General features: G+C 46.9%; 2 protein-coding genes across 2 annotated transcripts in view; one reads left to right on the plus strand and one right to left on the minus strand.

Annotated features, from left to right (window-relative positions):
- LOC130489224 (tubulin alpha-1A chain) overlaps nucleotides 1-18,822 on the plus strand; it is a 129,703-nt gene that overhangs the window by 60,167 nt on the left and 50,714 nt on the right. The window lies entirely within an intron of this gene.
- Nucleotides 1,929-6,372, minus strand: LOC130489291 (tubulin alpha-1C chain-like). Its single transcript, XM_056862993.1, has 3 exons — nucleotides 6,147-6,372; nucleotides 5,162-5,310; nucleotides 1,929-2,906 (listed from the first exon to the last, which is right to left on the minus strand). The coding sequence occupies exons 1-3, from the start codon at nucleotides 6,265-6,267 to the stop codon at nucleotides 1,929-1,931; spliced, it is 1,248 nt and encodes a 415-aa protein (XP_056718971.1). The 5' UTR covers nucleotides 6,268-6,372.

The raw sequence follows: 18,822 nt of genomic DNA on the forward strand, positions 1-18,822 counted from the left end.
TGGTACAGACACATCTCTTCTCAGCACCCAGCTAGAACTTGTTTACCTATCACAGCCAGTGTATTTAGAGGGACTGTTAGGAGTTAAACTACCAAGCTCCCTCCCCTCCCACCCCAAATTAAAACCAGCTCTAGAGCCCAGCATTAACAGCTACACATCATAGCTATCGCTGGCATTGCCCCAGGAACAGCTTGAGGGAGAAATTTTCCTTTAACTGAATAACTTGGGATATGTAAGAGATGCATTATGCTACCCTGAGGGGCAAGGAGAGTGAAGTGATGCTCGAAGGTTGTTACAAATATTCCATTGTTTTACCACAGCTCTAAGAATCAGCAGTCTGCAGCTAAAACTCCCTGACGCATGCAGCATTGGCATTAAAAAGCTGCGACATATGCCAACCATATGACTGGACATCTGCTCCCACAAAGGAATTCCTCTGAATACTCCTCGCTTCCTGCTTTGGTCTAGGGCAGAGGTGGGGAACATCAGGCCCGGGGCCATTTAAGGCCCGCGAAATGATTTGGTCTGGCCCTTTGTGAGTCCTGGCAGATCTCTAGCTCAGAAGGATCCAAGATGGCGATTCGCCCCCTCCCACGGACAGGAATAGCCTCTATTCAAGGCGGATGAGTTTGTTTTGCTGAGAAAAGGAACCTTTCCCCCCCCCCCTTGAAGAAGAGTCGTTAGCTATGGAGCTGCTAGGACCGCCCAACAAACTGTGTCTTGTGTTTGGTGCCCTGCTTGCATTTTTTGGGCCCAGCTGAGAATGGCAGAGCTCAAAAGCGAGTTGCTCTACGTGGCAGACACTCGGCGCCGTCTCCTGTCGTGCCTTTTGGCTAAATGTTTGACCACATAAAGCAGGCTAATTTTTAAATTTATAATTTTGTATGGCCCGCGAATGATGTTATAAATATCCAAATGGCCCTTGGCAGAAAAATGGTTCCCCACCCCTGGTCTAGGAAAACTTTAAAAAGGTGCCACAAGATTAATCACAGCAATAAGATTCCTGCACAGCAGCTGTGTAAGTCCATTATTCTGAGGCATGTCTAAGCCTTGGTCCAGAAGAACTTGGACTGAAACACTTTACTGCTTCTTCCACCATCTAGTACATCCAACATTATCCTCTTCCTCCTATTTCATTTTCTGCCCCATCAATGAGATCTGCTAGATGAAGCATTGTGTATCCTTTTTTTCCATGCAGATGGTGATTGGGAAGTTAACGAATAAGATGGCAGAAGGGGAAAGATGCTACAAACTTCAACATCCAATGCTGGATCATGTCTCCATTCATTTCTACCTTCCCTTTCCCACATGAATGTTACAGACTTTGCAAGTTATGGCCCAGGAGCTAAGTTTAATTCATCTGGTCTTTAACATAGTTGATCCTTACAGTTACACGAAGGCTTAGGCAAGGGTGTCCACACAGGCTTGTGTACAGGGCTTTTTAACAGATAGGACTTTTGATTCCCTTCAGACAGCTACATCTTCCTCCCAAAAAAACAAAAACCCCAGAGGTTTACCAAGTGTACTCCTGAGGTCCCTCCTGAAAGGGGAATGAGACACCCAGATAAGTGATTCTACCCTTCTTGAGCTCCTGCTTCAGCCAGAGTTGCTGAAGCACTCCACATTCCCAGGCCAATGCTCCTGAATGCATCACTGAGTTGCAAATTTTTCCCTCCTGCCACAGTCATTCAGGCCTTGCCAAGTTCAGAGCCTAGCCAGTCCCACTCAGCCATTCAACAAGCATGTTCCCAGATGGCACCAGACCACAGCAGAACACCGACAGGCTCTTTACACAGCTTGGTAGTACAGAGCAGAGTTTGTTGTATACAAAGAAGAGTAAACAGCGTTTTTTGAATGACAGCTTTTAATGAGTATTGGCACAATGGACAGTAGCAGCAGTCAAGAGGCAGAAGTAAAAGGCAGAAAATTTAATATTCCTCCTCTTCCTCATCTTCCCCATCAGCACTGTCTGCTCCAACCTCTTCATAATCCTTCTCTAGGGCAGCCATGTCTTCCCGAGCTTCTGAGAACTCCCCTTCCTCCATCCCCTCCCCTACGTACCAGTGGACAAAGGCACGCTTGGCATACATCAGGTCAAACTTGTGGTCCAGGCGAGCCCAGGCCTCAGCGATGGCCGTGGTGTTGCTCAGCATGCAGACGGCACGCTGCACTTTGGCCAGGTCGCCCCCAGGGACCACTGTGGGGGGCTGGTAGTTGATACCAACCTTGAAACCTGTGGGGCACCAGTCCACAAACTGGATGCTACGCTTGGTCTTGATGGCGGCAATAGCAGCATTGACATCTTTGGGGACAACGTCACCACGGTACAACAGGCAGCAGGCCATGTATTTACCGTGGCGAGGGTCGCATTTTACCATCTGGTTGGCTGGCTCAAAGCAAGCATTTGTGATCTCCGCTACAGTCAGCTGTTCATGATAAGCTTTCTCAGCAGAGATGACTGGGGCATAGGTGGCCAGAGGGAAATGGATGCGAGGATAGGGCACCAAATTGGTCTGGAATTCTGTCAGATCAACATTCAGGGCACCATCAAACCGGAGGGAGGCTGTGATGGAGGACACGATTTGGCTAATGAGGCGGTTGAGGTTGGTGTAGGTGGGGCGCTCGATGTCAAGGTTCCTGCGGCAGATGTCATAGATGGCCTCATTGTCTACCATGAAGGCACAGTCAGAATGCTCCAAGGTCGTGTGGGTGGTCAGGATGGAGTTGTAGGGCTCAACGACAGCCGTGGAGACTTGAGGGGCTGGGTAGATGGAGAACTCCAGCTTGGACTTCTTGCCGTAGTCAACGGACAGGCGCTCCATCAGCAAGGAAGTAAAACCAGAGCCAGTGCCACCACCAAAGCTGTGGAAGACCAGGAAGCCCTGGAGACCTGTGCACTGGTCAGCCTGGAGGGGGGAGGGGAAGCAACAGTTGTTTCAGCAAGATCACATGGTTGATTGGAATACAATAATCTATACCAACTCCCTCTTTCAAGACCCACCATCTCTATGAACCTTTGGCACAAACCTTTAATACTCCTCCTGTACTGAGATGTAGCCCAAGCATATGTAAAAGGAATGAGGGAACATTCTTTTCCGATTTATACCCACTTCCCTTCTCTTATCATTTCCTGTAGGCAAAATTATAGATAGTTCCTTGGGGTGGGGACCATCCTCCTCTATTCTGCGAAGCACCAAACGCACTGTCTCCCAAACTTCACACTCCAAGCTTCCTTACATTTATACCCCCAAGATCCAGCCATCCTCTCTCCTTGTGGCACTGAAGCAGACCCATGTCACCAAATCATGCAGAATGCAACAGATATAACCCCAAGCATCACACTGAGCAGCGCGTATTGGTAGAAAGACTCTTCTGCTACACAAATTATTAACAAAAACCAAAGCTGCCATCTTTTTCTTAGTAGAAGATTCCAGAACTAAGCAGTTGAAGCTGGACATAATTTACTTGGATCTGCGATTAACACTCCAAGTTATAACAGAGATAAGGAAAAGGCTATGTGAGAAGTCCTTAAGATCATGCTAGCTGCTTCAGTTACATTCCAGCTAGGTTAAAACTGGCTCAAGCTTTACAAGTCTGTCAGCCAAGGAGATCCAAGCTCATCCTGACATTGACACGGTCAAGTTCCCCTATTGCCAAATGCTACACATTAGATAGTTTCTCCCAAAGGCGAAAGAATACAGAAGAATCTATGTGGCCTTGAACTGGACAGATTTATGAGCACCATGCAGCTATTCACAACATGCCAGGATGGTATAACAGCACCTGGAGGGGCATTCTCTAGGACTTCTCCACTATCAGTTTGCCTCCGTCCTACCCAAATCTCTCCTCAAGTTGCCCAAGCAAGTATTTGAAAGGAAATGCAGTTCCCATGTCATCCAAACTTAGGGATTATGGAGTAAACCGGACCATACCTACTCTACCCCCACTTCTTCCATCAACTACCTCCCCTCTTAAATAAGCTCAGACCAACTATTTATGTTTCCACCTGAAAACTGGTTCTTGGGGGCAGCTGGCAAGCAAAATATAGATCAAACACAGTCAAGTTAAATTTTACAAGTCATTCCTGGCCTTAATTAGAGGTTTAGGTCAGAAAAGGGAAAAGGGAAAATGGTTATAGTGGTAAAGCTAGCCTGGCTGACAAGAAGAGACAAAGAGACAAGTACCAAGAAACTTAAGTTGGGATAAGGGCATTAAGCTCACTTGCACTCCTCTGTGGGATTGGTTTGAGGCCTAAGGGGCCATCACTGGTTTTCTAGCAGCTGCTATGCTGGAAGACTCTGCCAGTCCCTAAAGTGGTTCGAAGGCAATGTTTCCCAATCTATGGGTAACAAAGCCAGTGATTTGTGCATGTGCTTTTTTAAGTGGGTCACTATACCAAGTAAATTTGGACTTGTGAGTCACCATACCAAAATGTACAGACATTTCCCTCAGGAAGAGTCATTTGCTTAGAGGTTGTCTTCCCCATCTTCTATCATCTCCATCTTAAATAAGCATAGACCAAACTATTTAGCTCTGCTCTGGATAGCCTGTCTTGTCAGACCTCAGAAGCTAAGAAGGGTCAACCCTGGTTAGTAACTGGATGGGAATACCAAGGAATACCAGGGTTGCTATGCAAAGGAAGGAACTGCCAAACCTTCCTCTGCTATTCTCTTGCCTTGAAAACCCCATAAGGGGTTGCCATAAATCGCCTGCGACTTGATGGCACTTTACATACACACAAACTATTCATGCCCCAACCTGAAAACTGGTTTCTGGGGGCAGCTGGAAGGCCAAGTAATGTGGATCAAACAAAACAACTAGATTTTACAAGTCATGAAGACAGGAGATTATGATCTATAAGGAACTGAAATTAGCAAACAACTGCAGATGTTAACACAGTGTAATTAAAATCTGGTTTAAACCAGCCCACTCTTGCCTACAGCTGAGAATCAGCCCAGATGGCAAACCTTAGTTTGGAGGGGCAGCATTTCCTCTTTGCATGCAAATGGTGCTTTTGGGCTAGTTGCAGCTTCAGGAGGCCAGAACACAGCTTCCGTGGCAGAGTAGGGTTTCAGACCTGGGCCTCCCAGATCCTCATCTGACGCTCTGACCATGGGAAGCTAAGGACTCCTCTTGCTGCCCTTGGCTGCCGATCACTCACCAGCTTCCTGATCCTATCCAGAACCAAGTCAATGATCTCCTTGCCAACGGTGTAGTGGCCCCGGGCATAGTTATTGGCAGCGTCTTCTTTGCCAGTGATGAGCTGCTCAGGGTGGAAGAGTTGGCGATAGGTTCCAGTGCGCACTTCATCTGTGGAAAGAAGTGAAGAGTACTTAAAATGCTATTTTGAGCCCATGTGTATGAAACGCCAGCACAACCAAGTCCTATGATGAATGCAACAGCTGCACAAAACTGAAAGGAACAATTTTGAATTTTAGGAAGCATTGGGATACCAGGGAAGAATGGCTGAGGCAGAGCCACACAGCTTATTTGCTGGGTGGCTGTTCAGGAAAGAAATCTTGAAACTGTATGATGAAGCCTTACCCTTTGGCCCCTGAAGTTCTCTGTATTTCACCACTCCATGCCTTCAGATGCTGCCCTAATATCTAATTTTGCTGCCTTCAAGGACATACTTGCTTTTATGGAGCAAGCAAAGCCCCCGCTCCCCACAGGAGATGCAGAACTCTGCATACAGTCATCAGATTCCTCACTTCCATAGTGAGTACTGGGGGACATAAAGCTAGCATTCTTTGCTATGCAAGTCTATCCCAGCATCTCTCCTGACAAGTGCCATAACCTGCCATAATATGGGTAGTTTGGGCACTCTGAACATTACTGCTTGTGTTTCTGCATTCAACCCTGGCACCAAAAATAGAGTCTGGGACTGATACAATCTTCAGTGCTCTATAAAGAAGCAGGCGTAGTCCACTGGCCAACTTATCCCAAGGCCATGTACTCCAGTAGGCAAATCAAGTATTTTCTGAGGTCTTTCTCAGCTCTGCTACCAAGATCTTCCAACTGGAGGTGTCAGGTATTGAACTGGGGTCCTTCTGCACATCAAGTATGAGTGTACTGTACCACTGAGCTATAGCCTCACTCAATGCCTTGTTTATAGAAAGCCAGGACAAAGTAGCTTGTATGCTCACCTATCACTGTTGGCTCCAAGTCTATGAACACAGCCCTGGGGACATGCTTGCCAGCACCCGTCTCACTGAAGAATGTGTTGAAGGAGTCGTCTCCTCCCCCAATGGTCTTGTCACTGGGCATCTGCCCATTAGGCTGGATGCCATGTTCAAGACAGTAGAGCTCCCAGCAGGCATTGCCGATCTGGACACCAGCCTGGCCCACATGGATGGAGATACACTCACGCTGTAGGGATAAAGGTTACATAAACTTAGCAAAGAAATACACAGCCAGCTCATACCAAATCAAGACCCTGGGTCTATCTAGATTAGCATTGTCTAATCTGACTAACAGCAGTTCAGGATGTTGGGCAGAGGTCTTTCAGATCACCTACTACCTGACCCTTCTAATTAGATAAATCAGGGACTGAACCAGGGGTCTTCTGCATGCAAACCAGACACTACTCCATGGTTTCCAAGGTAACTTCAGAGAACTAACAAATAACCAGTCTCTTGGAAAAAAATCACACATCAGTAAATGTTTCTCCATTTATACCCAATGCCAGTTTGCCAAGGAGAGCATGAACTGCCAGACACTACCCTGCATACTAATGAGGAAGTATCAGGGGCATAGCAGTGCCAAGCACTTTATCTCCCACTCACAAGATGATTTGGGCCAATAGTTTGAACTCTTGGTGGAAGCCAACTAACTACTTAGCCACTAATTCATCCAGCGGCCTTGGGCCAGTAATTATGTGAACCTCTATTCTTCACCAAAGTTTATTATTCGGCCCCATAGCAGCAGAGAATGAATCCAGCTTTCTTCAGTAGTTTGCACAGAACTAGCCTCAATTAGAGCAAGGCTGTGCTACTCAAAAGCTTGCTACTTTTGAGTAGCTAGCTGTTCAGCCACTTTCCATTCATGTGCATGCACAATCCCTGAAGTAATCAACATGTGATTTACAGACATGTGCCACCTGTGTGACTTCTCACTTTTAGCATTCCAAGTGCATTTTTACACTTAACACAATTGAGTCTCTCCAAATATGCTACTGGCTCAGAAGCCAGAAGGCAAACACTGGAACAGTGATTTGTGGCCAAGATTAGGCAAAGCAATCATGATTCTAGGGTCAGCTGCCAATATGCAACGTTCTGTTCCAAAAGAACAGAAGAGCAAAAAGTCAGCTATAATTTTAATGCTTCCATTTTAATACAGCCACTAGCATAATATGGTGTACTGGCATGTGAAACCCCTTTTGAAGTTGGAATGCCTGTCCAATGAATTATTTTGGGAACACACAGATCTTCTACCTTGATCTTCTGAAGAGACGAACACTTCAGTGAAGTGGATGTCTGGATTTTCCCCTAAAAGCAACAAGTCATTTTCCATTCCCAAGAACATCCCTGATAGAATTGACGAGCCCCCTTTTCGTGCCTAAACAGCAGCCTAATAATTGTGTGACCTAACTGAACTCATTCTTCTGCGCTTTAATCCCAAAGGCTTGTTGTTCTCTCCCCCCCACTCCTTTAAACCAGCTTAAACCAGCCGGCTCCCACCATCTGACTCACAGCACAGAATGCTAGATAAACAGCAGAGAGCTGCAATTTGAAGGTTTGTGGTCAGCTGTCATTAACCCTTTCTAGAAGGTCTCCAGAGAGGGGGTTTCTCTTAATGATCACAGAAACTGCACACACTGACTTTAGGACCAATGGGTAACTACATTCAGAACAGCTCTTTAGACTGATTAAATCTAAGAAAATTTCTTTACGGTAGCATTTTAAACATATTTTACATCAAGCACAATCTCTCCCCCCCCATATCTTGTTTGAAACACACATATCCAGCGAGTAAGCGCTAGGCAGCCTTCAAGAGACTAGTCTATTAGGCTCAAAGACTTAGGAGTATTGTAGCCAGCTGCCCATCCTTAATCATGCATGAAGGATTAGCTCAAGCAGCCACAGTTAAGTGAAGGACAGGTAACCCACCTCTGTTCTAGTTTGATAGAGGTAACTGCAAGGTTGGATGGTGGGTCACCTGGATAGCTATCTAGGCCTCAAAACAAAGGTGTATTCAAAAAATATGGGCAATCCATAATAGACCAACCCTTTCCCTGCATGATAAAGCAGTAATCCAACCCTCATCACACCCCAAACCCTATTATCCCAGAACTAGTGCTAGAAGCCTTAAGTGCAACAACTAAGGAGTTTGAGTCACTGTGTTGCAACAATTGTCAGCATATTACCCTTTGTGTTGTTCCAGCCTTGGACTCTGGTCTTTGTGGGTCAGCTCATGCTAACTAACAAAAGGAATGGTAGCAGTGTAGGTGATATGATAGCTGAGACTATGGAGAGCTGATGCCCATCACAGCAGAAAACAATGACTGACCTTGACAGACCAATAGACTGCCATAGGGATCTTCTTGTGCTCAAGCAATCACGCAAAGCAGTATTTATCCCAGCTGCAAGGAATTAAAAGTCTGCTCTTCACATACTTAAACATGGTCAACTCTGAAACATGTTAAGCTCTGAAATACAATTACTTCTTGTGCTATCTGAAACTGTTAAATAAAACAACCCTGACATCACCCATCACGAGGCAACCGCTCCCCCAGGCCGATGGATCTACTAATACAGGATCACGGAATGCTCCAAAGATTTCAACCAAGGCTGAAGGTCTGGAACACGGACTGCCAGAGTAAAATGTACATACAGGGTATCGGACAGGAAACGCTGTGTGCTGCTGGAAGACCCAAATTGGTATAGAAAGGGACACTGGGAAGCAGAAGACTAGCAGAAAGCCTAGCATCGTGACATGAAAGAAACCAGGAATGACCTGGGAAGAAGGGAGCTAGGCAAGGAGAGACCACATGGAGTTCATAGCGAAGTGGCAGAAAGCCTCAGAGGGCCCAGGGATAGGAGAAGCTGGATGCTATGAGTGTAGGCATTAAATCATCAGAAACTAAATATTTGTGCGACATTAGGGAGCAGAATTTTGCCGTTGATGGTTTCAAGTCAAAACCTACAGATTGCAGGCCTCTGGTTTACAGAATTAGTTTCCTCACAAGCAGGACTGTTTTGCTAAACCAGTCACAAGGACTTCCTTTTTACTCTTCCGGCAGTGCATAAATAGACTCTCTCCTGTCTACTCGCAGCAGGACCACAGTTGCAAAATAATTTAGCCTAACAATCTGCACAGAGATGAATGTAATAACGCTACTACTCTTTGCTGGATTCAGCTCAACCTGATCATGTAAGAATTATACATCTTCCCTGCATTCTTCTTCCCCACAGGACCCATTACCTAGCTTATGGCCATGCAAAGGTCAGTGGGCCACAGTGAGCAGTGGGCCAAATATTTGGGGCTACCCTTGAAGTGTGTTTGGAGGCAAAGGCTGGGCTGCTGGTCAGGACCAGGTATTGCGAGCATGTGGTCCCATATTATTGCAATGACACTGGCTACAATCCACTCCCAAGCCTAACTCAAGGTGTTGGTTCTGACCTTTGAAGCCCTACTTGGTTGGGGACCAGGGTTATCTGAAGGACATTCTCCCATATGTTCCTGTCCAAGAATTAAGGTCACAGGGAGAGGCCCTCCTGTCTGTCCCATCAAAAAAGCTTGTTTGGTGGGTACACAACAAAGGGCCTTTTCAGTGGCAGCCCCGTAATTATGGAACAACCTCCCCAGGAAGGTACACCTGGCCCCCTCACTTTCAATCATTAGGAGGCAGTTGAAGACAGTTTTATTTAGGACCCCATCTGGTTATGTTTACTAGCAGTCCTAAGGAGTGATTTTAAGTTTTGCCTTTATGCTTTAATGTATTTTATTTGCTGTCTTATCTATATTTGTACGCTGCCTTGATCGCCGCAAGGGAGAAAGGCAGCTAATATTTAATGTTTTAAATAAATTAAAAAAATTAACCCATCCTGCTGACAATCTCCATTGATGGAAGAGGGGATGATTCCCCATTTCCCCCTCCTCAGAACAGCCCACTGCCCCATGTGGCTACTGTTCCACTCGGGGCCTGTGAACCAGCTTCCCTGGGATTAAAAATGGCTGTAGAGGGTAGAAGGGAAGCGAGAAAGATGTGTAACTGTCAGCACCTTTTGCTGCCAGATAGTTGGATCCAACCCAGCATGCTCCAAGTTCTTCTGTCCATATAGGAGGGGCCTAAGCTTCCAGGAGCAGAAATCCATGGTTGCTCCATCTGTGGCGGCAGCTTCCTCAGAAGAATCCATCTACATGCTAATGAGTAGATGGCTGGTCCGAAGCCAGCCACACTGAAGCCCTAGCAGGATTAAGCTTGTTTTAACTGGTTAAGATGCAGTGTGAGAAGCATGCAGCAATAACTATACTGAAGATATCCCTGTGTAGCCCTGTCCACCAAAGTGAGGAAATTAGTAATTTAAAGCAGAAAACATACTACATCCCTCATCTGACCGTAAATGGGATGGGCCGAGAAGAGATTCACTTAAGAGAGCAAAATCAGGCAGGAGTCCAACAGCTCCTTGTAGCTAGGCGTTATCCTCAAGCACTCCAGAATAGCTTCTAATCAGAATGCTATTTAAGCAAAGATTTTAAAGGCCACTGCCCACTCTCAATTTGGACCAGCACATCAATCTTCTCCTTCCTTACTGCAGCTAGTAGAAACTTTGGTTGGGGTGGAGAAGACGGTTGATTTATATTATGCACACAGTCATACACTCTCAGCCTAATCTATCTCACAGGGTTGTTGTGAGGATAAAATGGAAGAGAATTGTGTAAAGCTGCTTTGGGTTCCCTCTGGGGAGAAAGATGGAGTATAAATGAAGTAAACAAATGAAGTAAAAAACAACATGAGGGTCAAGGTCAGCGCCCACCTGGTCAGCACTGTGACCCCAATCTAGACCAGGAATTCTTCCTCAGCTCTTTTAGTGCAAAAGCAGCCAGGAGATCAGTCTCCCATGCAGAATGGGTTTAGCTGAAAGCAATTCAAGCCAGGTTGGTTAAGCTAGGACAAATCCCTCAAGGCCGAGACAAATGGACCATTTTATACATTGCACAAAGGCAAAGCCAGGTCAGCTATCAAGCATACATGCGACAGGGAACGCACATAGCTCCCTACTAGGTGGACTTGTATGATACATGTCTGTTGCCTTCATGTTAGGCATGTGTGCATTTTCCCCACACTAATACCCTTCACAGGAAAGTAGGTGGCGATCCTTTAGAACCACAGCAAGCTGCCTCAACTACTGGGGGCCACTGGAATGGAAAGGACCATGATACAGAACAGGAAAAAGCCCTCAAAATAAGCACACATGAAACCAAGCATCTGGAAGTAGCTTCAGCTGAGAATTATAGTTTTATAGTCTGCGTCTAAGGAAGCATAACATAAGCACACACACGTCTGTAAGTAGCTTCAACTGAGAATTATATAGCCTGTGTCAAGGGAAGCACAGCTTCGTTACTTCAGCACAGCATATGATAAATTTAATTTATTTGATGTTTTTATGGTGCATTGGCCTCTAGTTTTCTGGGAGAAAGTCAGGTCTATAAACATTTTAAATACATAGAATTAAACCAAGTGCATGCTCCCCAATGCAAAACAGTGTCTGGTATGCAAGAGGGCTTGCAACAACAGAGGAACTATTGTAACTATTGTTTAAATTGTGTTGCATTAGCATCTCTGCTTAGAAGTCTGCCCTACCCAGCTATTGGGGCTTATGAAACACCATATCAAGCCCCTGACCTCATAACTTTCAAGAGCAAAGCCAGGCGTTTGCAAGTTCAAACTTGGCCACTTTTGCTTTCAAGGTACTAACGCAACTCCAAAAACAATTAAAAGTTCTTCTGGGGACTTTTATATGCGACCTTTTAAAGCTGGCCGTTTTGCAACAGGGTATGCGTGTTAAGGGGAACCTACTCCCATTGCTAGCAAGTCTGACCAGCACGCAAGGAGTTACAAGCCGATCCTATGCACGTCTACTCGGATGCGGACCCTACTGAGGTCTTCTGAACTTCCAGTGTGCGTTTAGTCATCAGTTACTGAACAAGCCGCCAACTCCTCCTATAGCTTATCTCCCTGGCAGGCCATGCCTACTCTAGAACTTTCTCCCCCCATTCCGAGAAATGACTCAGCAAGTAGTCACGGAAGGGGATGAGGCTGCTATGCCGAAGAAAGTCACATCTGGCCAGTCGAGGGTAAAAAAAGTTGGTTTGCTTCGGTTCCTGGCTGTTTTTCCCTCTAAAGCATCTCTGGCTTGAAGCCCAGAAAGAGGGTCTCTTGGTAACACCCAGGCTGTAGGCAATAACTTGTTTGTCTGTTTCAAATCTATAGACCCATTTTCCAGCAGGGGTAAAATAAGGCTTCTGGAGAACTACCGGAGGTTTAGGCAAATAAACTGAGGCCATCTATGCATGGGAGTTTTTGCTTTGGATTTGCCACTCTTTAGATGCACATTTCCCCCATCTAAATTCTCAAAACTCGACAATAAGCCCCCATGCAGAGTTTTTAGAATTCAGATGAAGAAAATGTGCATCAAGAGAGCGGAAAATCCAGGGCAAAACCTCCCATGCATAAATGGCCCGAGTCTTTGATTTCTGGGCTATCATACAAAACCCCCCTAGCCAAGGCCAAAATGCACCATACCGCCGTTTCTGGAGCGCTTGTTAGTCACTTCATGTTGCCAGCTGGCCTGGAGAGAAAACTGCCATCAGGCTTAATGGCACGTTATTTACTTACACCCTCACGAAAAGCTTCAGCTGTCCCTTTGCCACATGCTCAGCCTCTACTAAAGAGACAAAGCCTTTCTCTCTCCAGGCCAGCTGCCGAATGCGCCGGAGAATCAAACTACGGGGTTTACCGCATTATGTCTTCCCAGTGATGTATTAAGAAGTTTGAAACTGTTCTAAAAAAATACTGTTCGCACTTTCTATGTATTCCCAGCGATGTATTAAGAGTTTGAAACTGTTCTAAAAAAATACTGTTCGCACTTTCTATGTATTCCCAGCGATGTATTAAGAGTTTGAAACTGTTATAACAAATACTGTTCGCACTGCGTTCGGCCCCTTTAGCTGTGAAGACGTCTCCCCACCATTTTTTAACCGTGGCATCCAAAAACCCTTTTAAAGCGATGGTTTTTATAACAGTTTCAGACTCTTAACACATCGCTGGGAATACAGAATGCGGTAAGCCCCTACCACGCCATCCTCCCCCGCGCGCCCACATCGAAGGAGGGAGGGGACCCTACTAGCACGACTCAGGCAGCGTTCACGCGTCTTCCGGCGCGCGCTCGCACATGCAGCACGGAAGGGGCAGAGAACCACGCGGGCGGAGATGCCCGTTCCGCCGGCCGGCCAAGATGCCCAAGCCAAGGAAACGCTCGGGCCTTCCTGCCATGCGCACTGACGCTTCGGGCCACTCCTGTGCGCGCCTCCTCCTCCTCCTCCTCCCCCCCCTTCCCCGTGATGCGCGGAGCAACCCACACTGGCCTCTGCAGCAGCACCGACGCGCGCGGCATACTAACCAGGCGAGCGAGGCATTCCGCGCCCCTTGTCAGGAAGAAGTTCTCCTTCCCGAGGTGGACTTTCCAGAGCCCCCGCGAGCTGGAAGGAAGATCGGGGGGCGATAGGAGGGGAGGGGCGGCGGGGGGGGGAAGCGGGTAACTTTCATCGTCCGCTCGTACAGATGGGGCGAAAACGCACGGTCGCTTTAGCCTCCTTTATTCCCCGTTTCAGCCAGGATCGAACGCGCACGCGTTCGATCCTGGCTGAAACGGGGAATAAAGGAGGCTAAAGCGACCGTGCGTTTTCGCCCCACGGGCTTCTCCCCGGAGCTCTTTGCACTCGATCCCTCGCTGCGCGCCTTGGGTGCCCCCCCCAATAATTACTTGCCAGACACCCTACATAAGCGCAGTTGAAACAACCCTCATTGTTCTCCACGCAAGCTAAAAAGCGACTTACCATGATTGGCGAGAAGTCGCTGCTAAGGGGGGGGAAAAGGTCTTCCTCACTATTTGTCCCGTTTACGAAGCCGCCAGTGAACAAAACCTCCTTTTCAAACCAACTCGGCCGCTTGGGCGGGCCATATATAGGGCTCGGGGGCGGGCGATTGGGAAGGGGGCGGGGCGAAGGTGGGAAGGGGTCCGCCTTCAGGTCGCCTCCCTCATCCGGCTTCCAGTTTCCCCAAGGGGGGGGGGAGAGAAGGACGCTCGTTTTGGGAGGTCGGGCTGGGCGCGCGGCCGCGGCGGGGAGGAAGCCTGTGGAGGCTGAGGAGACTTAGAGCAGAGCCGAACGGAGAGGGCGAGAAAGAGAAGGCAGCGGCCATTTCTGCAAGGAAGGTTTTGCCTGGGATTTGGCGCTTTCGAGATGCACATTTTCCCCCATCCCGATTCTCGAAACAACAACAAGCCCCCATGCAGAATTCTGAGAATTCAGATGGGGAAAAATGTGCATCTCGAAAGCGCCAAATCCCAGGCAAAACCTCCCGTGCATCAATGGCCATCGAGAAGAATGGTTAGATGCTCTGCTGTGGTTGTAGTATGCCCTCGCTGCAAAACGTTCAATAATAATAAATATTTTAGTGTCTGAAAGCACCAGATGCTGTAAAGAAATGGAAAAAAATAAAATAAAGCAGAACTGAATTGAACACGAATAGCTGCTTGCCACATGGGTCCCTGACACTTTTGAGCCTGCTGGCCGATTTGGGGTTCAGACCCAGCACAGTGGGCGCAGCAACAACGTGGCTGCCTCAGGAGCGGGAGCCGGGCGCAAAATGGTTGCCACATCTTTAGCTGCTGTCAAAGGAACATTTTTAAAAATCTGCAGAGCCAATCAAATCTCCAATAGTCAAGCGGAAGCCATGCTAGGCAAAACCCCTACTTGGCCCCAGCCGCTTCCTAAAAAAACACTTGGCAGGCGCCAGAAAAGGTGTTGGTGGATGCGATAGTGCCCACGGGCACCACATTGGGGACCCCTGAACTTGGTGCAATATGGCTGAAATGCTGCTGTGGCATAAAATCAACTGCCCCCTTTGCATGAGATAATCAAAATCTAATCAGGGACAGGGAGAGTTTAGGTGTGTGAAAGATACAAGGAGTTTAATGCTAGGCTTTAGCCTGGACAGTTCCATGGGGAAAACAGCTATTAGCCATGACAGATTAGTGGCGCTTCTATGTTCAGAGGCAGTATACCTCTGAATATCATATACTGGGACAAATCACAGCTGAAGGCTAACTGGCCACAGTTGGGAAATATAATGGAACAAATTAATGCTTGAGTCGGGCTGTAATTAGGATTGCCAACAGGCCTGAAGGAAAATGTCTTGTCCCTTCAACAGGCTTAATGGGATGTTATTTACTAGGCAAAAGCTAATATTTCCATCCTTGCCATGAAAATCTTCAGCTGCCTATTTCCATACATGAAGCTTCTGTTAAAGAAACAGGACATTTGCTTCCAGGCCTACAATCCTAGCTGCAACCAAAGAACACTTCCCTGAGAGTAAGCCTCGTTGACTAAAATGGGACTTACTTTTGAGTAGACCTACTTAGATCAAGACAGTAAGCCTAACAGAGCACTTTTTTTCCAAAGCAAAGAACAGCTACCACAAATGCCTGTCTCTGTGTGAGCAGCTACAGCAAACCCAGGTGTGTGTGTGTGTGTAAAGTGCCATCAAGTCGCAGCTGACTTATGGCGAGCCCTTTATGGGGTTTTCAAGGCAAGAGACTAACAGAGGTGGTTTGCCAGTGCCTTCCTCTGTATAGCAACCCTGGACTTCCTTGGTGGTCTCCTATCCAAATACTAACCAGGGCTGACCCTGCTTAGCTTCTGAGATCTGACGAGATCAGGCTAGCCTTACCCCCCCTCCCCACTATACCTCCCTCCTCTCATGCCTGCTCCAGCTACTACTTCTAATCAACAGCACCTTGGCTCCATCCCCAGCATGCCCTCAGTCATACTCCCAAGTCTCAGGAACCGGACCAGAGATACGTTCTTGTGCCAGCTATGTTGCAGCCAGCTGGAGAGGCCTGGGAACAGGGGTGCTGAAAAATGCTTTCTTCCACAGCAAATCCAACGAGAGAGGGCTTTCCCGTTCATGATGGGCACACGTACAGTCTGTGTATGCAGGCAAGTTTTCCTGCAGTTCATTTGGCCCTGTGAACAAAGAGGGCTCCGCTTGCCAAAGCTGCCACTTTGAAGCCTCTTACCTGGGCTCATCCTTTAGGAAAGAACAGGTAGGCACCCAAATCTCCCTTTGCGTTTCCTGGTTTATCACACAATTCTGCATCCCGCCCTCCCCTGCATCAGCACTCAGAAGCTATTAAGTCACAGCTGTGGGCACGATGTTCTCTGGAAGTGACAATGTTTCCAATGAAGCACGGGTAGCTGCTGCCCTTCTGAACCCCATCTCCACTCCCAAGGGCTTGCTTTTTCATGGGAATAATTAGGATGGGGGCAGAGTCAGCAGCAGGGTTGCCAACAACCTAGAAGGGGACAAAAACCCTGCCCCTTTAACAGAGGCTTCATTGGCTGCTGTATACCAGGTGATGCAATTTACCTCCATGCCATGCAAAGTCTGCACCTGCCCATTTCCACACATTAAGTCTCTGGTAAAAGGATATTTTTTGGCAACCCTGGTCAGCAGGGTTTGGGCAGAAGCTGCCAGTCAGCAGAAGTTATTACCAGAAAAGGAAACAATGACCTGTTATGACTTGCTGTTCTCTCTTCTGACCTATTACTTTATGTTCTCCAACTGTGTCAGCAAAGTCTGAAGAATCTAAAATGGTTTTCAGTTTGAGTTACAATATCCCGGCAGATAAGATTAGTTCAAGCCATCCTCCTCCTACTCTTGTCTGATACAGGGAATCAGTCACTTGCAGTGCAACCCTGTTCAGAGTTACTCTGGTCTAAACCCATAGATTTCAGTGGAGCAACTCTGCCCGGGGATGAACTGTGAAATAGGCAATAGATCAGCGAAGGGGCTTTTTTCCTGCCTCCCCGTGATTAGGATCTGACATGGTTATTCCTCGGCAGCAATTATAGCTGTGGCCAAATCACTGATTCATCTGTGACTACTATGAGCAAGAGGTCTGTGGCAAAGCGACAAATCCCTTTGCCAAAGAAGCGGAACGGTGACTATGTAACCAGTTTTAATAACATTGCTGTAGTTATTATTTTCAAAGTAACTACAACCAATGCACTTGAAACATGTGCTTTCCAGACCTGCTCAGGATTGCTCTTTATACCTGGTCTATGTGCAAAAGTGCCCTGACCTGGATGGTCCAGGCTAGCCTGATCTTATCAGATCTCAGAAGCTAAGCAGGGTCAGCCCTGGTTAGGATTTGGATGGGAGCCCACCAAGGAATACCAGGGTTGCTATGCAGAGGAAGGCACTGGCAAACCATCTCTGTTAGTCTCTTGCCATGGAAACCCCCAAAGGGGTCGCCATAAGTCAGCTGCGACTTGACGGCACTTTACACACACACACGTGCAAAAGTGGGCTTCGGTATTTGTTGTGAGAATTATGCCCCTCTCCTCTGAAATCTGAAACAGTGCCCTGCTTGGCTACTGTTATCTTTGTGTCTATAACACATTCACTATGATAGAGAGATTCTGAGTCCCTCTAGGTCACTGGTTCCCAACCAGGGGTCCGTGGACCCCAGGGGTCCACGAGAACTAAACCAGGGGTCCGCGAAACAAAGTTATAAACCCATAATAAATTAATATTTACGTGGGCGGCATGGCGGCGGCTTGTGGGCACAGAGCGCAGCAGCGTGCGGTGGTGACTCGGAGCGGCGCATGACAAGTAAGGAACATGCGGGGGCGGGGAGGCCAGGGGAGGGTGCAAGCGAGCCTCACACAACCACACACAATAGGAGAAACACTCATCAAACCTTGTTTGTTGATAGCTGTCGAAGAGGTTTTAGGGATGGAAGCCAAAAAGAAAATACAAGAAATACCTCTATCGAACAACACGGTAAAAGCTTGAATTGAAATTATGTCAAATGACATCGAGGAGCACCTTGTTTCGAAAATAAAAAATTCGCCATGTTTCGCTTTGCAGTGTGATGAATCGACAGACGTTTCTAATTGCAGTCAGTTGCTCGTATTTGTCCGCTTTTTAGACAACGACAACACTATTAAAGAGGAATTATTGATTTCGCGGAAACTGGAAATGACGTCAAAAGGTATCGATGTCATTAATATAATAGCGGAGTATTTTGAGAAACATAGCATTATGTGGGAAAAGCTCGCCGGCTTCTGTACGGATGGCGCTCCAGCCATGTTAGGATCACGCTCCGGTCTAGCAGCATTAATAAAACAGAAGAATCCTTCAGCAATAACAACTCATTGTATCATACATCGTCAGGCGTTAGCTTCCAAGACTCTTCCTAAAAGCCTTGTTAATACCATGGAAATGGCCATAAAAGTGGTCAATGTTATTAAAAGCAGCGCCTTAAATATACGCCTTTTAAAAAAACTGTGCACTGAAATGGACTCCGATCATGAGACTGTTCTTTTCCACACCAAAGTTCATTGGCTATTGAAAGGCAATATGCTGGGATGGTTATTTGAACTAAGAAAAAAGGTTGAGCTGTTTCTAGCCGAGAAGAAAATTAAAGATTTACTAGAGCTGTTTTCTGATTCGAAAAGTCAGATGCATTTGGCTTATCTTGTGGATATTTTCTCACATTTGAATAAACTAAACTTACAGTTGCAAGGTTC

The sequence above is a fragment of the Euleptes europaea genome, chromosome 1 (assembly GCF_029931775.1).
Source record: "Euleptes europaea isolate rEulEur1 chromosome 1, rEulEur1.hap1, whole genome shotgun sequence".
NCBI lineage: Eukaryota > Metazoa > Chordata > Lepidosauria > Squamata > Sphaerodactylidae > Euleptes > Euleptes europaea.